At 40.4% G+C, this 18,573-nt stretch overlaps 1 protein-coding gene across 4 annotated transcripts in view; it reads right to left on the bottom strand.

Annotated features, from left to right (window-relative positions):
* Positions 1-7,987: 7,987 nt before the first annotated feature.
* LOC138265346 (eukaryotic translation initiation factor 4 gamma 1-like) overlaps positions 7,988-18,573 on the bottom strand; it is a 29,907-nt gene continuing 19,321 nt past the window's right edge. For all 4 annotated transcript variants that reach the window (XM_069212980.1, XM_069212979.1, XM_069212981.1 and 1 more), the window contains 6 exons: positions 14,005-14,202; positions 12,590-12,730; positions 11,309-11,545; positions 10,228-10,332; positions 9,575-9,731; positions 7,988-9,021 (listed from right to left, as the gene is read on the bottom strand). In XM_069212980.1, the coding sequence (XP_069069081.1) occupies positions 8,915-9,021; positions 9,575-9,731; positions 10,228-10,332; positions 11,309-11,545; positions 12,590-12,730; positions 14,005-14,202 (945 nt within the window). In that variant the 3' untranslated portion in view covers positions 7,988-8,914. The remainder of the gene's footprint in view (positions 9,022-9,574; positions 9,732-10,227; positions 10,333-11,308; positions 11,546-12,589; positions 12,731-14,004; positions 14,203-18,573) is intronic.

Genomic DNA, 18,573 nt, shown 5'->3' with positions numbered 1-18,573 from the left:
CCTCGCTGGTGTTCAAAATTAGTTTTTGAATTAATACCTGATGGTGTGCAATACAGTTACATCTGTCACTTATTATTTTTACAGACAATAATTCCTGGCATATCTGGGCAAGGGGAACTAGGAACCTTCCTAGGGGATTCACGGTTTCTGTGAATTTCAGTTTGATCTTACTCATTGCAGTAACCCTGCACGATGGATGATGATATAGAGAATGAGAGGCGGTTGGCAGCACAAACATTATTTTCTAAAGACACAATTAGGAAGAATCCTCACATACGCTGTCAGGAAAGCAACAATGATTTAAATGTTGTACTACATAAATTGGAGAAATTGAGCAAAGCCGAAATATCTAAATGGTGGGATGCTACATCTTTGCAAAATTATGTCGATCAACAAATGGTCCCAAGGGGCCTGCGTATTTTTATCACACCATCATATGAGACACCCAATCCAGAGATGCTAAAGGAATGGGCAGAAAATTCAGCTTTGAGCTCTAGACATATGCTTCAGATACTTATAAAATATGCGTGGCAGGACCGGAAAACCCTATTAGGGGATATTAAGAGAATAAAAGACGATTTGGATTCACGGTCTGAGAAGGATATGATATCCAAATTTATGGAGACAATGAACACCAGATTGAAGAAATATGAGGAGGAAATTAAAATAAAAAAACAACTAAAATTACATAGAGATATAGGGGATTATGAAAGAATTCTGACTTTCAACAGAAAATATGATCATTTATACAAGTCATCCCCTGTCCGCCTCCCTACGGTGGAGAGACAATCTTCTTTGGAAACTGATGTAGAAAGTGCAAAGGAATCTGATATCCCCAGTTCTACTGAGAGTGAGAAGTCTATTGAAGAAGTCACCAACAAACCAGCAACTTTTTTAGACGAATATCGCCTGCTGCGACGCGGCAGGCAAATATCCAAGAACCAACAAGGACTAAGTTCCAATTACAAGGCAGGACATCAGGCCGAAGAGGAAGACGAGGCGGAATCAGAAGAGGCGAGAGAGAGTCAGAAATCGTAACAAAAACAAACTTCGATATGGGGCAAGTAGGAAAAACAACAAAAAGCTCCAACCCACAAACATAATGGATGAAAATATGGTGAATAAAACTATTGTGAATTTATCTAACTTTGTGTTATCTGAAAGTGATAAATCTACATTATGTTTAGGCCTCTCTTTCTGCCCTATAGAACGTTTTAATTATGCCGAGACAAGGATTGACTTTTTTAAATTTATCAGGAAACTGAAGTTGAGAAAATGGTTCAAACAAAAGAATTCCCCTGATGTGGGTGCTGAGGGCTCTCACAGGGATGTTTCCCATGATGTGCTCAATATCAGTGATGTTGATTCTTTGATTGCATTGTATGAATTAGAGAATGATGTTGTTGACTCCACTACAACTAGAAGTGTTTACCAAATTCTTGATGATTTAAATATTACGTATGATCTGTCTGTTCCCACTGGCTTTAAGCCCAGATCTACATTCTTTCCTATTATGAACCACAATAACATTGATACATTCTACGATTTGGTGGTTAAAGATTTGACACAATTTCGCCATAAAACATGGTTTAAATCTAAATGTAATTACAATCTAACACAATCCCAAAAGAAATTTATTACATCTTTGGCAAGTGATGCAGACACAATTGTCTGCCCGGCTGATAAGGGTGGTAATATTGTACTTATGGAGAAACAGAAGTACATTGATGAAGTTATGTGTCAACTTAATAACACCCAATTTTATAAAGTTACCACCAAAGAAGTATATACTAACAGTATTGTGGGGATTTGGCAGTTGCTTATGGAATGGAAAGACAAGGGCTTACTACTATGGGAAGAATATTGTTTTCTAAAAAGAGATTTTCCCAAACTACCGGTGCTGTATATTCTTCCCAAGATTCATAAAAATAGGACCAATCCACCAGGAAGACCTATCGTATCCTCTTGTGGTAGTGTTTTGGAAAATGTCTCTAAATATGTTGACCACTTTCTGAGGGAATTTGTTGTCAATCTTCCCTCTTATGTTCGTGACACTAAGGATTTTCTTGGGAAACTTGAGGGCATTGTATGGGAAGATGATTTCTTGTTAATAACCTTGGATGTCAATTCCTTGTATACTATTATCGACCATGAAAAAGGCATTGCAGCCTGTAGACATTTCTTAGATGCCAGATCACTGAAATATCTGGCACACACTGGAATGATAATAGACATGATAAGATATTGCCTGATGAACAACTTCTTCTTGTTTAATGGGGTCCTTTACCAACAAATCCTTGGGACTGCGATGGGCACCTGCTTTGCTCCGAGTTTTGCCTGCCTGTTTTTAGGCTGGTGGGAAGAGAATATTTTTAAAGATGAAGAAAAATATCCAGAAACCAGTCAGGCAATTCTATGGCTAAGATATATCGATGACCTTTTCATTATTTGGAAAGGTTCTGAGGAAGAAGCTTCCCACTTTGTTCGTAAATTAAACAACAATGATTTGAATATAGGTTTGACATACAAAATGAGTAGGTCTTCTATTGAGTTTCTGGATATATTGGTAAAGACTGATGCAAATAAGGTTAATACCGAACTCTTCCGAAAGTGCACAGCAGGTAATAGCCTACTACATGCATCTAGTGGACACCCAGAGAGCCTTAAGTGGAGTATCCCCTATGGAGAGTTGCTAAGGGCTAAAAGAGTTAGTAGTACTAATGAAGCCTTTGAAACTGAGCAGAAAGAGATGATCTTGAGATTCAAACAACGGGGGTACCCTGACTGGGTTATCAAAAAAGCAATTGATAAAATCAAGGTTATACAAAGAACTGACATCCTCTTTGATAATACTCCCAAACAAAAGATGGACAGTAATGATGATATCAGACTTATCATGACTTATAGTGATGATACAAAACAAGTTAGGAATATCATTGGAAAAAATTGGAAGATATTAAAAAGTGATCCTGTTATTGGTGATTTGATATTAAATAGACCTCAGATCACGTACAGAAGCGAGCCATAACTGCAGTTAATGAACATTATCCTGTAGCGAGGCATTTTAAAGAAAAACATAATTCCGATTGGACTCAGTTGTCGTACTTTGGCATTGAACATGTCCCTCCATCTCATAGAGGGGGCAATAGGGAACTAACACTGAGGAAAAAAGAGTCAAAGTATATTTTAGATTTAGAGACAAAGATACCCAAAGGATTGAACATTGGGGAGGAATTGAATACCCATTTACATGATAATTGAGAACTAACCATAATTGGGTTCTGTATTTTCAACAGGATAATGTGTAGTTAACCAACCTTAATGAATTTTAATGATTCCTAATGATTATAAAGTATTTAGAAGAACTTAACATCTATTCTGGATACTAATATAGTGTGTTAACAAGGGATGTATTTTTCACTTTTTTATCTTTATTTTTTATATTTAATCTTATATTTATTGGATTTGGGGATAAATGGTCATTTATTATATGTATTTATGTGTTTTTTCAGATTTAATGGGTCGGATGAAACTAATGCTGCTTTCTACCTGCTACCGCGCTCTCTCTCTACATTGCACGTTGTTGGGTGTTGTCTATGCTGATTATCAGATAAGAAAATGTTATAGAATCTGTCCGATATTGCTGATCTGTCTTATTAACATCGACTGTATAAGCAGTGATATAGGGGTTTTACTATTGCAGTTAGTGTGGTTAAGGTTTTCAATTAATTTTTACATCGCTTGGTTGTAGTTCACCATTGGACCTATAAGTAATAATATTTAATTATAATATATGAGTCTAGTGGACTTTCAATCTATGAGATATATATTTTTTCCTTCGATCCATGCATGCTATTTTACCCCATTATATATCGATCTTTACAGTTCCATGATTGTAGAATTATGTATTTATATATTTATATGTCTATATATCTATACATATTTATTTATCTATATATGTGATAATTGTGTATAGTGTTACAGATCTGATTAGTTATTGTAACCTAGATATATTTTTCTATGAGATTGTAAGTAATTTTTTATGAGGTGTTGTATTTAAGGTTCTTTGTTTTTTCTCTTACCTGATATCTGCTGTTGTTTGTCTCATTTTTATGTCTATGACTGGTTAGTATTTAACAATGGTGGATGGGTGATTAATAACACGTGACCAAGGCTGCCGTGTCAGCCGAAACGCGTTGTGTTTCGATTAAACTTGTCTTTCACTTTACCTGAATCCTGAGCGTGCTGATATACTTTTTTCTCTTGTTGTTGGATTTATTATACCGGCTTGCTCGTACCGGTCTCTGCACCACCCCTCTTGGGCCATTGAGTTCACTTCGAGCGTTTGAAGTTGACATATATATATATATATATATATATATATATATATATATAATTTTTTGTGTTGAATAAAATTAGTCCATGTTCAGATGTGGACATCAGGCAGGAAGGGAAGAGATAACAATAGTGGATATGAGGAGGAAAGGAAAAGATAAGAGATTCTACCAACTTTGATCTCATTGTGTAAGCGATCACATTTATTAAAGAAAAATTGAATCCTCAATTAAAGGAAGGTCCCACTTATTATGTTTTTTTAATCCAGCTCCATCACAGCTATTATGGTATCGACGATGCAAGGTTTAGCTAATTGTTATGCTCTACTGAAATAGCCAGTGGAATAAATCATTCTATTTTGGTTACTTGTTGCTAGGTACGACAGTGGATTTAAATTGCTATAATTGTTACTGCATCTACACTGGTGCCTTGTTTGTTTTGCCTCTTTTGACAAATTGTCTGGTGTCCACGGAAGCAGTGCTTTTCTCCTCCATCTTTCTTGCAAGCTCCGGGGAACAATTAATTTGCTGGCAAATCTGTTCTAGAGCATTCAATGTATAATTGGGGGGCTACTATTGAATTTCAGTACAGATCGACCAGGAAAAGATGTAAGCTTAGTTCAGAAGGACAGAATATTTTTGAACATCTTCCAGTCTTTAGGGCACCAGTGGCGAAGAGTTAGTTGGGTATGAGGAAGCTCTATGAAGATTTGAGATATATTTTGAAGTCCAAAAAAGTCTAGTGGTCAAAAGACATAGATTTTTCTCAAAGGAATATTTTTCTGAAAAGCTTATGTGTGACCAGCTGAAAGTCTGATATCATATTATAAGGATATTGTAAGTCACAGTTCCATGACCATATAGAAGAATGAGGCTGAATGTTTATAAGGTTATGGAACTATGTGGTGGCTCGCAATATCCTTATCATGTATAACAGTGGGTACTTTATTCCTTATAATACATGGTCGCAACATCAACATCATCTTTCCCACAAACAGCTTAAATCTTTGGTGCATAGCTCTTTCATATGAGAGAGACAGCATGTATGCAAAGAAGAAGATAAATTTAAACACATGAAAAAGCTGTTAGATATTTGTTATTAAGATGTTACAATGAGATTAATATATATTGATTTTTTTTTAAAAAGGAGCAGTAGCTCAGAATGTGCAGAAACATGCAGAAAAATTCAAACCGTTCTGCCATTACCTAAAGTGTGTAAAAATAAACAGGTTGCCATAGATCAGCGCAGCAGAAAGAAATATAATATTTTGTTTTTCCTTCTTTAAACAGACTTTTTAATTATTCTCCATGACCTGACTTGCCTTCCCCCCTCAGGCTGCTGTCTAAATTGTAATAAGTCATTACAGTTAGTTCTGATGTCTTTTTTTATAATAGGAGACTGGGTGCATCACAAGTTGACAATTGTAAAGAAATTATAGATGTGTTTTTATAGTGATTGTTGAATCCTGTGTATTATAAATAGATTTGAGAGAAACTCTTAACATGCAAAAACTTGACTATGCTAAAGGAAGGAGAAGCTGCATGTGGTATGCAAATTAAATTCAGAGGTCAGTGCTAATACAGTGACAAACAATGTAGCTTTGTGTGAGATGTGCAAGCAGAGAAGCTTGAGAGTAAGGGAAATGGGAGAAGATAGGAGTCTAGTTCTGAAGTGAACTAAAATGTGCTGGAAAACTATTATAGGCGCAGCTCTCCTAAATACATGGCTAATTTTGTCCAGCAGTGAAAAAGAATGCAATAATGAAGTGAAAGGTGGCTGGGCATTTTGAAAGAGTATGTTGTTCAGAGAACAAACAAACCTAAGGTGAATATGGTGAGTGATGAAAACACATTTCTGGAAAATAGGGTGTCATCCTTGCTGTTAGATGAATCAGTGAGGAAGTTATGGTTGGGAAAAAGCAATACATAGATTTGGGTACAGATGTTAAAGGTGAAGGTATACTTATGAAGTTACTAATTGATTCAAGTGCACATTTTTGGGTTTTGTCCAAGAAAACATATGGAAAACATTGTAAAGTTAGGAAGGTCCACTTTCTGGGTGTTGAACTTGAAGCCTATAGTGGTCTTGGAATTACAGTGATTGATGCCTTCTAAATATTATTGAGTTCAAAGGCAATAAAGAGGTGAATATTTACATGGTGAATACAGGTCAAAAAGCTTGTGTTGGTTCCATCAAGGAATGTTAGACATGGCCCTGAAACAAATACAGATAACTATGGATCTATGAGGGATTGCAGATATAATTCTGGGCAGAAGGTGTTGTCAGGGGAGCAATTGAAGAATAATTGTAATAATATGGAGAATCTGGAATATATGCTGGAAACAACATAAGGAAGTATTTTAAGTTAGTATGGGAGAACTTAGGATGTGTTATTAATTATAAGGAAAATATTTTCCAATGTATTGTAGAAGATGAGTCATGATAATGTAAAAAAAAAAAGCCTGTAGATCCTTAATTATTTCAAATTGTTAGGGCTCTTGCCTCACCAAATACACAGTTCTCCCACATTTAGAGGTGACATAACCAATAAGTGTCCAAAGACAGAACTTCAGCTGGCTTTTCCATTGGTTAACCTATCACCCAGCAGCCCATCTGTCAAACAGCCGTGTTGGTCAATGCATTCGAAAGACTGCCCAATATGGCGCAGGCTCCACGAGTCTGTCATGCAAACCAGAACTCGCAATGCCCCCCTGGTGTTGTGAAGGCCTCTATGAGATGCAAGATTGTGAGTGACAGCATCCCAAAATAAATAATCCTGTGGCAGACTCACCATGCAATTTGTTCTCCACTGCCCCTGCTTGGACCATGTCTAACATCAGATGGAACTGATGGATTAGTCTTTGCAGAGAATAGGTTACGCTCTGAGAAGTCTCCAAATGCATGGCAAGTCCATTAAAAAAAATCGAGGTTTGGTCTAAGGAAACCTCCACTGTAAGTGAATAAAGTTTCAAGTATTATCCCTCTTAGACTCAGATTTATTTAACACCCCCAACTAAAAACATAACAATCATCAAAACCACAAACATCACATCTTTCGGCCATTCACAATCCAAATTGCATAACCCTACTTATACTGACACTCCTAGGGCCCGGAACACCATCAATATTCCAAATAGGACCAGGAAAAATCAAAAATGCAGATTGAGTAGGGGCATATTTTTTGATTTGGAACAAGTTTTAAATCTTCCTACCCTCAGTCTGAACCATCCTCTGCTACCAGTATGATGAAGTGCTTTTTTTGGTTAATTTACGAGCCATAAATCCACTGCGTGATGAACCGAAATCTGAAACTGAGGCTAGTCATCAAATCAAAGCATTTAAACAATGTGAAGCACATTAGGCTTCACAATGAGAGGCAGAGAGAGGTTAAGTTTCAAAACCATAAAAGTTAATCAAACGATTAATGCTGTTTACAATCCAAAATCATCAAATTAGTATCACTCATTAATCAATACATAAATGCCACTGTAAATATGAAGCTCAATTCAATCAATGTGATATTAGTATGAGGGTTAACTAGTATAAAACTTCCTCATATAAAATCTTATTGAAATCAAATCAGTTCTCCCATATAGGGAGTACCCCATTCTGCTCTAAGGTTACTTTAAAGTGAACAAAAGAAGGTCTGCAATATGTCTGGAAATATTTTGCTTTATAGTCTAGTCTGCATTTGCTTAAAACATGTAATTATACCATTTGTTACACCTACACATGGTCCCCACCAAATTCTCTAATCAGGTTAAGGCAATTGCTGCAATTCAATGCTCATTAGGTTTTCAGCATAGTTCACATTGCGGCTTCTCTAAATGCCCTTCAAGCTTACAGTTGTCTGCAACAAAAAGAGATACATGGGACCAGACTGAACTATGCCCATACACCAGTAAATTAGTTGACACAGTGTACAGTTACCACGTAAGGAAATATTTCAAATGGGAAAGAAAACAAGGACAATAGCGTTCATTAAACTGTGAATACACTTGTTGAGAAAAGAGATTGCAACCAGATGTCAGCCATTTTAAAATGCAGGCCTACAAGAGCATTGGTCTATCCAAATGTGACTAATACAGTATTAATACATTTGCACAATTCTTTGTGAACGTCAATATGATCCAAAGACATTTAGTATGTAGAACTTGTTACCAGCACCAACAGTCCTGTGTTAACTAGGGATTGACAACTGTCTGCAAGGACATTTCCCAGAGATGTGACAGTCCTGATTCCCCACCTCAAACACACAATTGTGGTGTGAAAACATGGACAGGTGTGTGGCTGCTGAAAGGGTGCTTCATGAGACTATAAGTACACCCCTGATGGTCAGAGTGCACTGACGGTGTTAGGACCACTGAGAAAAACCTCGGAGTAAAAGTAGGGCTATATCACCAGGTTTATTTTTTATAGAATTTTCCAATTATTGTTCATTGAACCCTTTTTTGAATGGAACATTTTGATTTGAACAGCTGACACTGAGAAGATTGTTTTCTAGGAATATATTTTCGTACATTAAATAAAATCCCTGTTCAAAAAGCCTTTAAAATGTACAAATTGTACAATAAAGAGTTCACACCATGCTTTTGTCACCAATGGGTTGGCTGTCTTTCTCATCCAACACTGCCTTCTTGACATCATTGATCTCTTGGCCATCTTCTCTCCAACAAGCACCAGCAGCTGCAATAACAAGTTAAGGACATGTTCACGAAAGGCAGTTGTTATAGCAAAATAAAGGGAAAAATAGAGAGAGAAAAAGAGAGAGTGTGTGTGTGTGTGTGCGTGTGCGTGTGCGTGTGTGTGTGTGTGTGTGTGTGTGTGGTTGAGGATGGGTGGAAGCTTTTAAAAACAGGAAGTGAAAGGAAAGGACCATGGGGCATGTACAATGATATATTAACAAGCAACAGTTTCAACAGAAACCTATCTGGAGAAGGCTCTCCTGTCTACAGTCTTAGTATCAGAATCTATTAGGTCCAAAGGGATAGGAGAACTATGTAAGAATAGATCCAGTAATATCTGTGTCACTAGGGAAGACACCCATGAGGGCTGGCTCTGCAAGGGCATTCTAACCTAACAGAGGAACCTCTAATGATGTATCCATTCATCAATGATGTCTTAGGCTCAATCTGAGAAGAGGAGTAACTGGTGTTCCTAGGCTAGACTAGGCAGCTACAGTGTATAGTATGTTTACTGTTCGGAAATACTGCACACTGAGCTACAGCATCAAACATACCAGATCCCTGGTGCCCAGAAGGGTGCTTCCAGTCATCATGCTTCATAGGAGTCAGATTATGTTTTTCAAGGTCCTCCGATTGCTCTTCCACCTGTGCAAGTTTGTGGATCTGGTCAGCAGTCTTGGGAACTTCTTCACTTAGGGGCACCCAATTACGCTGAAAGAAAGAATTACATGAAAGCTGCCACCTGAACTCTACTTACAACCATTCCCATAAAGAACCCAGGCACCGAGACTGAAGAAGAGAAGTAAGCCCCTTCCATTCATCACACCCCTTACCCAGTGCAAGTACTCACCGTACCCCATCAGTTAGTGAACTGAAGAACAACTCTACCTCACATGAAGGCTCCCCATTTAAGTTGAAGACTTTCCGAAATCATATTTTCTGCCCATAAATTATTCTTGCATACGTTGCGTTTCCTACCACTGATAGACCCTTTCTGGGATGGGCAGACGTACGAGTGCCTGGTGCAGCACAGTCTATATGCAGTACATTAGTTCCATCAAAAATAAGGAGATGGTCTTGGCACAGACCCAAGGACCACATACACCAGGGCTGGAGGCTGACACATTGTCTAGAGGGCCAGCCTGTAGGCCACCAGGTTTACAACATGTAAAAAACTCCACAACAACAGGCAAAACAGTGCTCTTACCATACGCAGCTCGATCAGATCTTGCAACAGGACATGGGTCTGAGATGATATTTTCCTTTCTTTGATGATTTTTTCTATCTGATTAAAATACTGATCCATTCTTGGCTGGTAAAACAAGCAGACACGGTTATTTTTTAGCTCGGATGGCTGCCCACAGCAAAGATGGATGAGGTGCTAAATAGTTATCAAACTGCATACATCACAAAATACGGTACAGGTCAATAGAGCTTGCATCTCTGTGTGGAAGATGTGTGAGAGATGCTCAGGGGAAGATTATAAAGATCATCAAATGAGAACATAGCTGACCTGAGACATCAATTCTCATGGTGTGGCAGGGTGTTAAAAATGTCACTTAAATCCCCAACACTCCAAAGCAACTTACTGCTACTCTCTATACATCATTGGATTATTGAGCTATGACCTTCTATCCCATTATGCAATCTTCAGAAAATCATGTCTCCACTGTCTCCAGTCTTTGTCTATCGTACTAGAGATGTGGATTACAGAAAATATCCTGCAGTAGCAATTCCACCCAGGCAATTTATTTAGTTTTGGAATTACATTTTCTTTCCTGCACACAGAGAGTCAGTGGAGCCTCCTCACACCTCACACATCTTGGTGGACATGCTTAGAGCTGGTGACTCTTTAGTACTCCAGATGAAATCTTGTCAATGCTACAGGCACTGCTTATTGCCCGTGTTGTGGGTAGTATCATATTGCTCATTCTAGGTGCCTTCCAGTGGGATGCACTTCTGACACTACAGAGTTGATCTACCAGACCTATAATATAAGTGTTGGATTTTTTAAGCCATCTATGTCTGGTATGAGTATCTCAACAGCCTTCTTTTTTCTTATCTTTCTTCCATTCATAGTGTGGAAAAACAAAACAGTAAGTACTGGAATTCAAATGAAAAATGACAACTGCTGAGCTACTCACACCTTATATGTGAAAATGTGTGATCTGTGGGCACCTACACCAGTGGACAGTGTCTAGTGCCTTGGAGCACCCAAAGCAGTGGCGATCTGGCTGCACGTTGTTCGGAGTCAATGGAGACTGCGTGCACAATAGTACAGGCCATACCTTATCCTTGCAAGAGTCCAGGTCTTTGCCAATGGTAGACAAAAGCCAGCACAGACGCTCCAGCGACTCCTCATCCTTTTTCTTGAAAAGCTTCACCACACAATCGTGCATGATACCCTCCGTCAACATCCCTAGCTTGAACAGCTCCCCAGTGAACATGATGTTACCCAAGTGCCGCCTCCTTGACTGGTCTCGTGCCAGCTCCAGCTCTTCATTAAGGCGTATCTTTTCCTCAGGCTTCAATGGAAAGGGGTCATGGTTACTTATTTTTTCTTTTTTTTTCATTAAGGTTTTTGATATAATGAAGAGCAAATTCTCAGAGGCAATGAACAGAAAACATGTTTTAAGTTGCAGAATTATATTAAACCTGATGTGCTGTGAGGGGTTCAGCTGAAACTATTAAGGAAAACAGGATTTCACTGAGGGAAACTGATTACATTAGGGACAGTAGTAGAAAGCACCTATTTACATTACACATTTCTGTTTTTTTACATTACACAATTACACATATTCACATCCAAATTACACATATGAACAATCTGAGGCACTGGGAGATGAAAAGATTCATCCTCAATGACACACTTTGTGTCAAGTACTAATGCTGAGATTAGAATTCAAATCTTCAACATCAAGGTCAGCAATTTACCACTAAAAACCATCTCCTGCTGCTAAGGTTAAATAGTTACTCACCTACAGCAACAATTCTCCAGCATTGGTATCTTTCATATATTGAAATGCAAAGACCATCCTTGGCTGATTCTTCCAAGCATGTAAAGCTATCAAAGGTCCATTGATGACAACAACCCCACATACAAGGGTTGATATGGCAGCCATAGCATTTACTTCAGTAGGTTGTAGGAAAGAAGATCTGGCTGTCTTCCCTGGAGAGTAACAGGGGTGTACTTGTGTCACAGTGCTTTGTGGCTATTCAGGGTTGAGGATGCTGTCAAAGTCAGGCTAACTGGTATGCTTGGCCATGAACTTCGGGATCTAAGTGGAAGAATCAGTCAGACTCAGTGGCTAGGAACAATTTGAATCCTTTCCTGAAATGCTACAAGCAAATGAGTTTGTTTCAGATGTGGAGTGTTGCAAGTCATGCCAGTCATCCAGGTGTAAATCACAACCATGACAGGAGTAAGACACAACTACTTATAAACAAAAAGTGTTGTGAACCAGGCACACGATCTGAATGTTAGAAGGTAGACAGTGGGGGCAAGTCCATAAACATGTTGGGCAATGGAAAAGGCGATCCCCCAAGTAGGGAAGAGAAGGCTACCTTACCGTGCCAGCTGCATCCATCTCCACCGCCTTCTTTCTAAACATCTCTCTGTCATCTTTTACAAATTCCGCCTGGCATCGGTTCAGCAGCACTTTGCGGAAGTTTAAAGTTTGTGCACGATTTTTTGCTGAGGGGACCTTCAGCTAGAAACAAGAAACACCACACCATCATTAAGAGAAGCCTAGTAGTAGGCATGTTGGCTTAACAATCTTCCAGCATGAACATGCACATTTCAGAAAAAAAGATTGTGGAATGATGCTAATGATTTGCCCTGGTGGTAGTACAAGCACCAAAGCTATGAGTTACTGACCTCACAAAAAATGTACAATGTTAGTGAGGGTCTCTTTAATTAACTTTGGGGACCTTACACAATGGAACAAATGAGAGTCACAGTCAACAGTAAGTTTGTGATAGTCACAAGCCATTTCAAAAGCAGTTTCTTGGCAACAGATATTCAAGCCTTATTTCCTTTTTCTGCACAGCATTTCCAGATTTCAAAGACGAGTGCTATGACTGATAAAAGGGTAGTTTGCATGTGTACCCCAAGCAAACAACCCAACTTGCTCTGTATCTCCTGAAATTTACAAAGCTTGGTAATGGGGTGATACCAGCAGTTCAATGATGTGGACTTAATTTTTGAGGATAAATTCAGATTAAAATGAGATGGGAAATTACAAAGGAGAAAGAGCTTCTCACTTCATTTAACTTCAAATGCTGCTATTAGAAGGATGATGCTTACTTAACTGTACCCAGTATTACCCCTTATCAGAGATTGGAATGCAAACATACCCCCTCATCCGGCAGTGGTGCACAAACTTATTCAGATCAAAACATGGTACACAAAGGTGTCCTCCATCAGTAAGTAGCATCCGATCGTATCACCGTCAGGCAGTGCAATTTAAATGAATTCTCCAATCAAAAAGTTACATGCAAGCCTATCATGCCAAATAACTTGATAGCCTATCAGAGGGCATCACCTGAAATTACTCCCAGTCAGAGAGTGGAAACCAACTCATTCACCCATCAAGAGAGTGGAAGGATAACATATTCCTCCATCAAAATGCAGTACGTAAGCTCATTTCCCAGTGGAGAAGTTCACAAAAACTTCTTCCACAATCATAAAGTGATAGACCACTTATTGTCAATTACAGAACAACATGGGACCTCATTCCCCCATCAACCAGCAGCATGGAAATTCATCCTCATCTGAAAACAGCACATAAGCTTATCTCCTTCAAAGAGTGCCCTGTGAACTTATCCTCACAGAATGGCACGTGAATCAAATGTCATCAGGTAGCAGACAAACATCATGCCCCTTGCAGACAACAGCACATCGACATGACCCTATCAGAGAGGTGTTTTAACATGTTCATATTGGGCAGTCGCACATCAACAAATTCCCAATACATAAACTTACCCCCATCATGGAGCGGCACAGCTTTGCATACACATCTGATGAATTAGGCTCAGCGACAACCTTCTCAATGATCAAGTCAACAACCCCATTCAGTTGCGCCTCTGATTTGATGGGAAGACAATTGACCTCCTTGATCAGCTGTCTGAACGTGCGGGGCGTCAATCTGCTGAGAATATTGTCCATCCTACAAAGGAGATCCTGCAATGAATTGAACGAAATATTGATAAATGGATTATTTCCACATCCCAGCTATCCATGTGGCACCCACCCATGGCCACAAGAACCAGCCGAAAGAAAACATGTATTGTGAGGGTAGTCTTATGTGAAATACAGTAATTTAATTGCTAAGAATTTACTTCTAACAGTGTCAACAGTGCTTCAACATGAGAAATCAACACACCAGGACCTAAACACCTTTATCTGAGGAATAACTGCACGCTGACCCTGAGTTAGATTTTGCTACCGTATCCCTGGTATCACCCATGCCCAAATGGGCCATAGCCCCACTCTTTCCCTTAATTTGCTCCAGCTGCAGTTAGTAATCACCCTATTGCCTACACTTACAGCCACTCATGGCCAAACCCCAATGGCACAAAAAATGAGCCAGTGGGGACACATACTCTGTGAGGTAAGCAGAGATGGTTGGTTGGGAGTATTGTCTGGTTCTTGGCAGTAACAGGTTTTGGATGCATAGCAACTGATCTGCATAATCAATTCTGCTGGAACAACCTTTGCTGGCATTGGATGGTCCTCAGTAAATCATTCAATTCTAAGCACCCTAGGCCTGTATACGAAAGTCACCTTTGAGATTTCATTTTAGGTGATGGTATTTCTCTGGCTTTAATCTTTTGAAGCCATAGTAGTAGTCTTGCTTCTCTGTCCTTGAGTGTCTTTGCAGAGAATGTGCAACAGATCTTGCACTGCTTAGGTTTATGGGAAGGGTGCAGACAATAAATACACTCCTTGTGGGATCAACAAGGTCAGAAGAGACCTTTTTTACAATTTTCTGCCATAATTCCAGTCACAAAAGGTAACCCAGAGGTTAGGCAGGTTGATGTTGCAGAAAGTAATAGAATCGGGTGAAAATGTCAAATATAGGTTTCACTGAGGAAAAACTGAGCAGAGCTCAGGGAGATTCCTTTCACATGGCTTGTGGTAAGAAATCTGAGGTACGGTGGCCCCTGAAGGGAGAAGTGATGATTCTGGAGAACCACGATCTACAGGTAAGTAACTTGTTTCTCATCAGGAATCTAATTGGCTAAGTTTCAGTTCTTTTCAAATTACATGGATAGGTTGCAAATGTGACTTCTTCAGACTATTAAAGCCTGGCTTTGGCACTGCTCTTTTTATCACGATGCCATGAATCGTTTGCCTCGGCCACAGGGATGATTCAGGCTTGTGAATCTATGAAAGATCCAATCCTGGAGCACAACAGTTTCTAGCAAAGTAACCAAATATATCACAGCACATAATGTAAAACTATTTTTTCATAGAATCAACCACAAATGCACAGTGACTTCATCTATCATTGCTTTTCTTTTTATATTTTTTCATAATCATGAAAATATTGTATATTATGTATATACCTGCCTTGCCATATAAACCCTTGCACTGCTAATGTGATCACACAATGAATTACAGAGAACAAAAACATAGAAGTGTGTATGATACAAAGAAATGGCGATGAAACAATGGTAAACTCAGGTTGCTGCTTTGTCTCACCAATAGTTTGATGCAATAACTGGGCATAAAATCACTTCACAGTAAATAGGGCCATATTTATACTTTTTGACGCAAAACTACGCTAATGCAGTTTTGCGCCAAAAAAATTAGCGCCGGCTAACGCCATTCTGAAGCGCCATGCGGGCGCCATATTTATTGAATGGCGTTAGCCGACCGGCGCTGCCAGGTGTGCGTGAAAAAAAACGAAGTACACCAGGCAGCGCCGGCGTAGGGAAAAATGGCGTTTGGGCGTCCCAAAATGGGGCAAGTCAGGCTGAGGCAAAAAAATCGTCTTAACCCGATTTGCGCCATTTATTTTGGGCGCCCAGACGCCATTAACATGACTCCTGTCTTAGCAAAGACAGGAGTCATGCCCCCTTGCCCAATGGCCATGCCCAGGTGACTTATGTCCCCTGGGCATGGTCATTGGGCATAGTGGCATGTAGGGGGGCACAAATCAGGCCCCCCCTATGCCACAAAAAAAATAAAAAAAAATACTTACCACAACTTACCTTTTCTTCCCTGGGATGGGTCCCTCCATCCTTGGGTGTCCTCCTGGGGTGGGCAAGGGTGACAGGGGGTGTCCCTGGGGGCAGGGGAGGGCACCTCTGGGCTCATTCTGAGCCCACAGGTCCCTTAACGCCTGCCCTGACCAGGCATTAAAAAGAGGTGCAAATGCGGGGTTTTTTGCCCCGCCCACTCCCGGGCGTCATTTTTGCCCGGGAGTATAAATACCATGCACATGCCTGGGAGTCATTTTTTAAGACAGGAACGCCTACCTTGCATCTCATTAACGCAAGGAAGGTGTTCACGCCAAAAAATGACGCTAACTCCATGAACTTTGGCGCTAGACGCGTCTAACGCCAAAGTATAAATATGGAGTTAGTTTTGCGTCGAATTTGCGTCGAAAAAAACGACGCAAATTCGGCGCAAACGGAGTATAAATATGCCCCATAGTATTTTGAATTCGATGTGCAGCTATTGTGTATTAAGTCAGATCTGACTTTTAAAGTACAGATAAACAAAGTTACTAACACCTGTCTCTGGATAATCAGATTCTTGAAAACAATTTTGCCATTCATTCCACCAGACCTCAGGGCGACAGTTGTCCTGACCCTCATTATATCTAGACTGGGCTACTGTAATACCTTGTATTTAAATATAAATCAATCATCGATCAATCAATCAGGGAATTCGTAAAGCGCACTACTCACCCATGAGGGTCTCAAGCCGCTTAGGGGAGGGGGGAGGGTGGGGCTGCTACTGCTCGAACAGCCAAGTCTTCAGATGTCTCCTGAAGGTAAGGAGGTCCATGGTCTGACGCTGGTGGGTGGGAAGAGTGTTCCACGTCTTGGTGGTGAGGTGCGAGAAGCATCCCCGTACAAGCTGCAGCTGATCCAAAATGCTGCCGCTCGGCTAGTGCTAGGTTTACCATTAAGGAAGGCTCGAAGAAACTACACTGGCTACCTATTAGAAAGCACATTGCCTTCTAGGCACTGTGCTTGACTCACAAGGCCCTCCACTCTCAAGGGTCAGGATATTTTCAAGCTGCCATTAATTAGTATACTCCCAACCAGCCTTTAAGATCGGCTGGGCTCAGACTGGCGCAGACTGGAAGGGGCAAAAGAGCTAAAAGAGGAGATACAGCCTTTTCTGTAGCTGCTGTCAAGTTATGGAACATGGTTCCAGATAAAAATCAGGGAGCTCTCTCCCCTCCTGCCATTTCGAAAGCATCTGAAGACTTGGCTGTTCTCACTATAGGTTTCTGTTCTGCATCGGTCTCTTTTTACTTGCCTAGCGCTTTGATACCTCTGGTCTGAATGCGCTCTATAAATAACCAAACACACATACAAATTGTGCCTGTTACGAACATAAGCATAAGTAACAGAAGCTAATTCGTGCAAACTTTTTTGTGGCCATTATGAATGCATTATTACCACATTGTAAGGAAATGCCTCCTTGGCATGGTTACCCCCTGACTTTTTGCCTTTGCTGATGCTATGTTTTGAATTGAAAGTGTGCTGAGGCCTGCTAACCAGGCCCCAGCACCAGTGTTCTTTCCCTAACCTGTACTTTTGTATCCACAATTGGCACACCCTGGCAACCGGGCCCTTGGTACCAGAGGTACCAGTTACAAGGGACTTACCTGGATGCCAGGGAAGGTCTCTAAGGGCTGCAGCATGTCTTATGCCACCCTGGAGACCCCTCACTCAGCACAGACACACTGCTTGCCAGCTTGTGTGTGCTAGTGAGAACAAAATGAGTAAGTCGACATGGCACTTCCCTCAGGGTGCCATGCCAGCCTCTCACTGCCTATGCAGTATAGGTAAGACACCCCTCTAGCAGGCCTTACAGCCCTAAGGCAGGGTGCACTATACCATAGGTGAGGGCACCAGTGCATGAGCACTGTGCCCCTACAGTGTCTAAGCCAAACCTTAGACATTGTAAGTGCAGGGTAGCCATAAGAGTATATGGTCTGGGAGTCTGTCGAACACGAACTCCACAGCACCATAATGGCTACACTGAAAACTAGGAAGTTTGGTATCAAACTTCTCAGCACAATAAATGCACACTGATGCCAGTGTACATTTTATTGTGAAACACACCCCAGAGGGCACCTTAGAGGTGCCCCCTGAAACTGTATCCAACTATCTGTGTAGGCTGACTGGTTCCAGCAGCCTGCCACACTAGAGACATGTTGCTAGCCACATGGGGAGAGTGCCTTTGTCACTCTGAGGCCAGTAACAAAGCCTGCACTGGGTGGAGATGCAAACACCTCCCCCAGGCAGGAGCTGTAACACCTGGCGGTGAGCCTCAAAGGCTCACCCCTTTGTCACAGCACCGCAG

This window comes from Pleurodeles waltl, chromosome 11, assembly GCF_031143425.1.
Source record: "Pleurodeles waltl isolate 20211129_DDA chromosome 11, aPleWal1.hap1.20221129, whole genome shotgun sequence".
NCBI classification, from domain to species: Eukaryota; Metazoa; Chordata; class Amphibia; order Caudata; family Salamandridae; genus Pleurodeles; species Pleurodeles waltl.
Note: the sequence above shows the minus strand (reverse complement) of the source record. Positions and strands in the feature narration are given on the sequence as shown.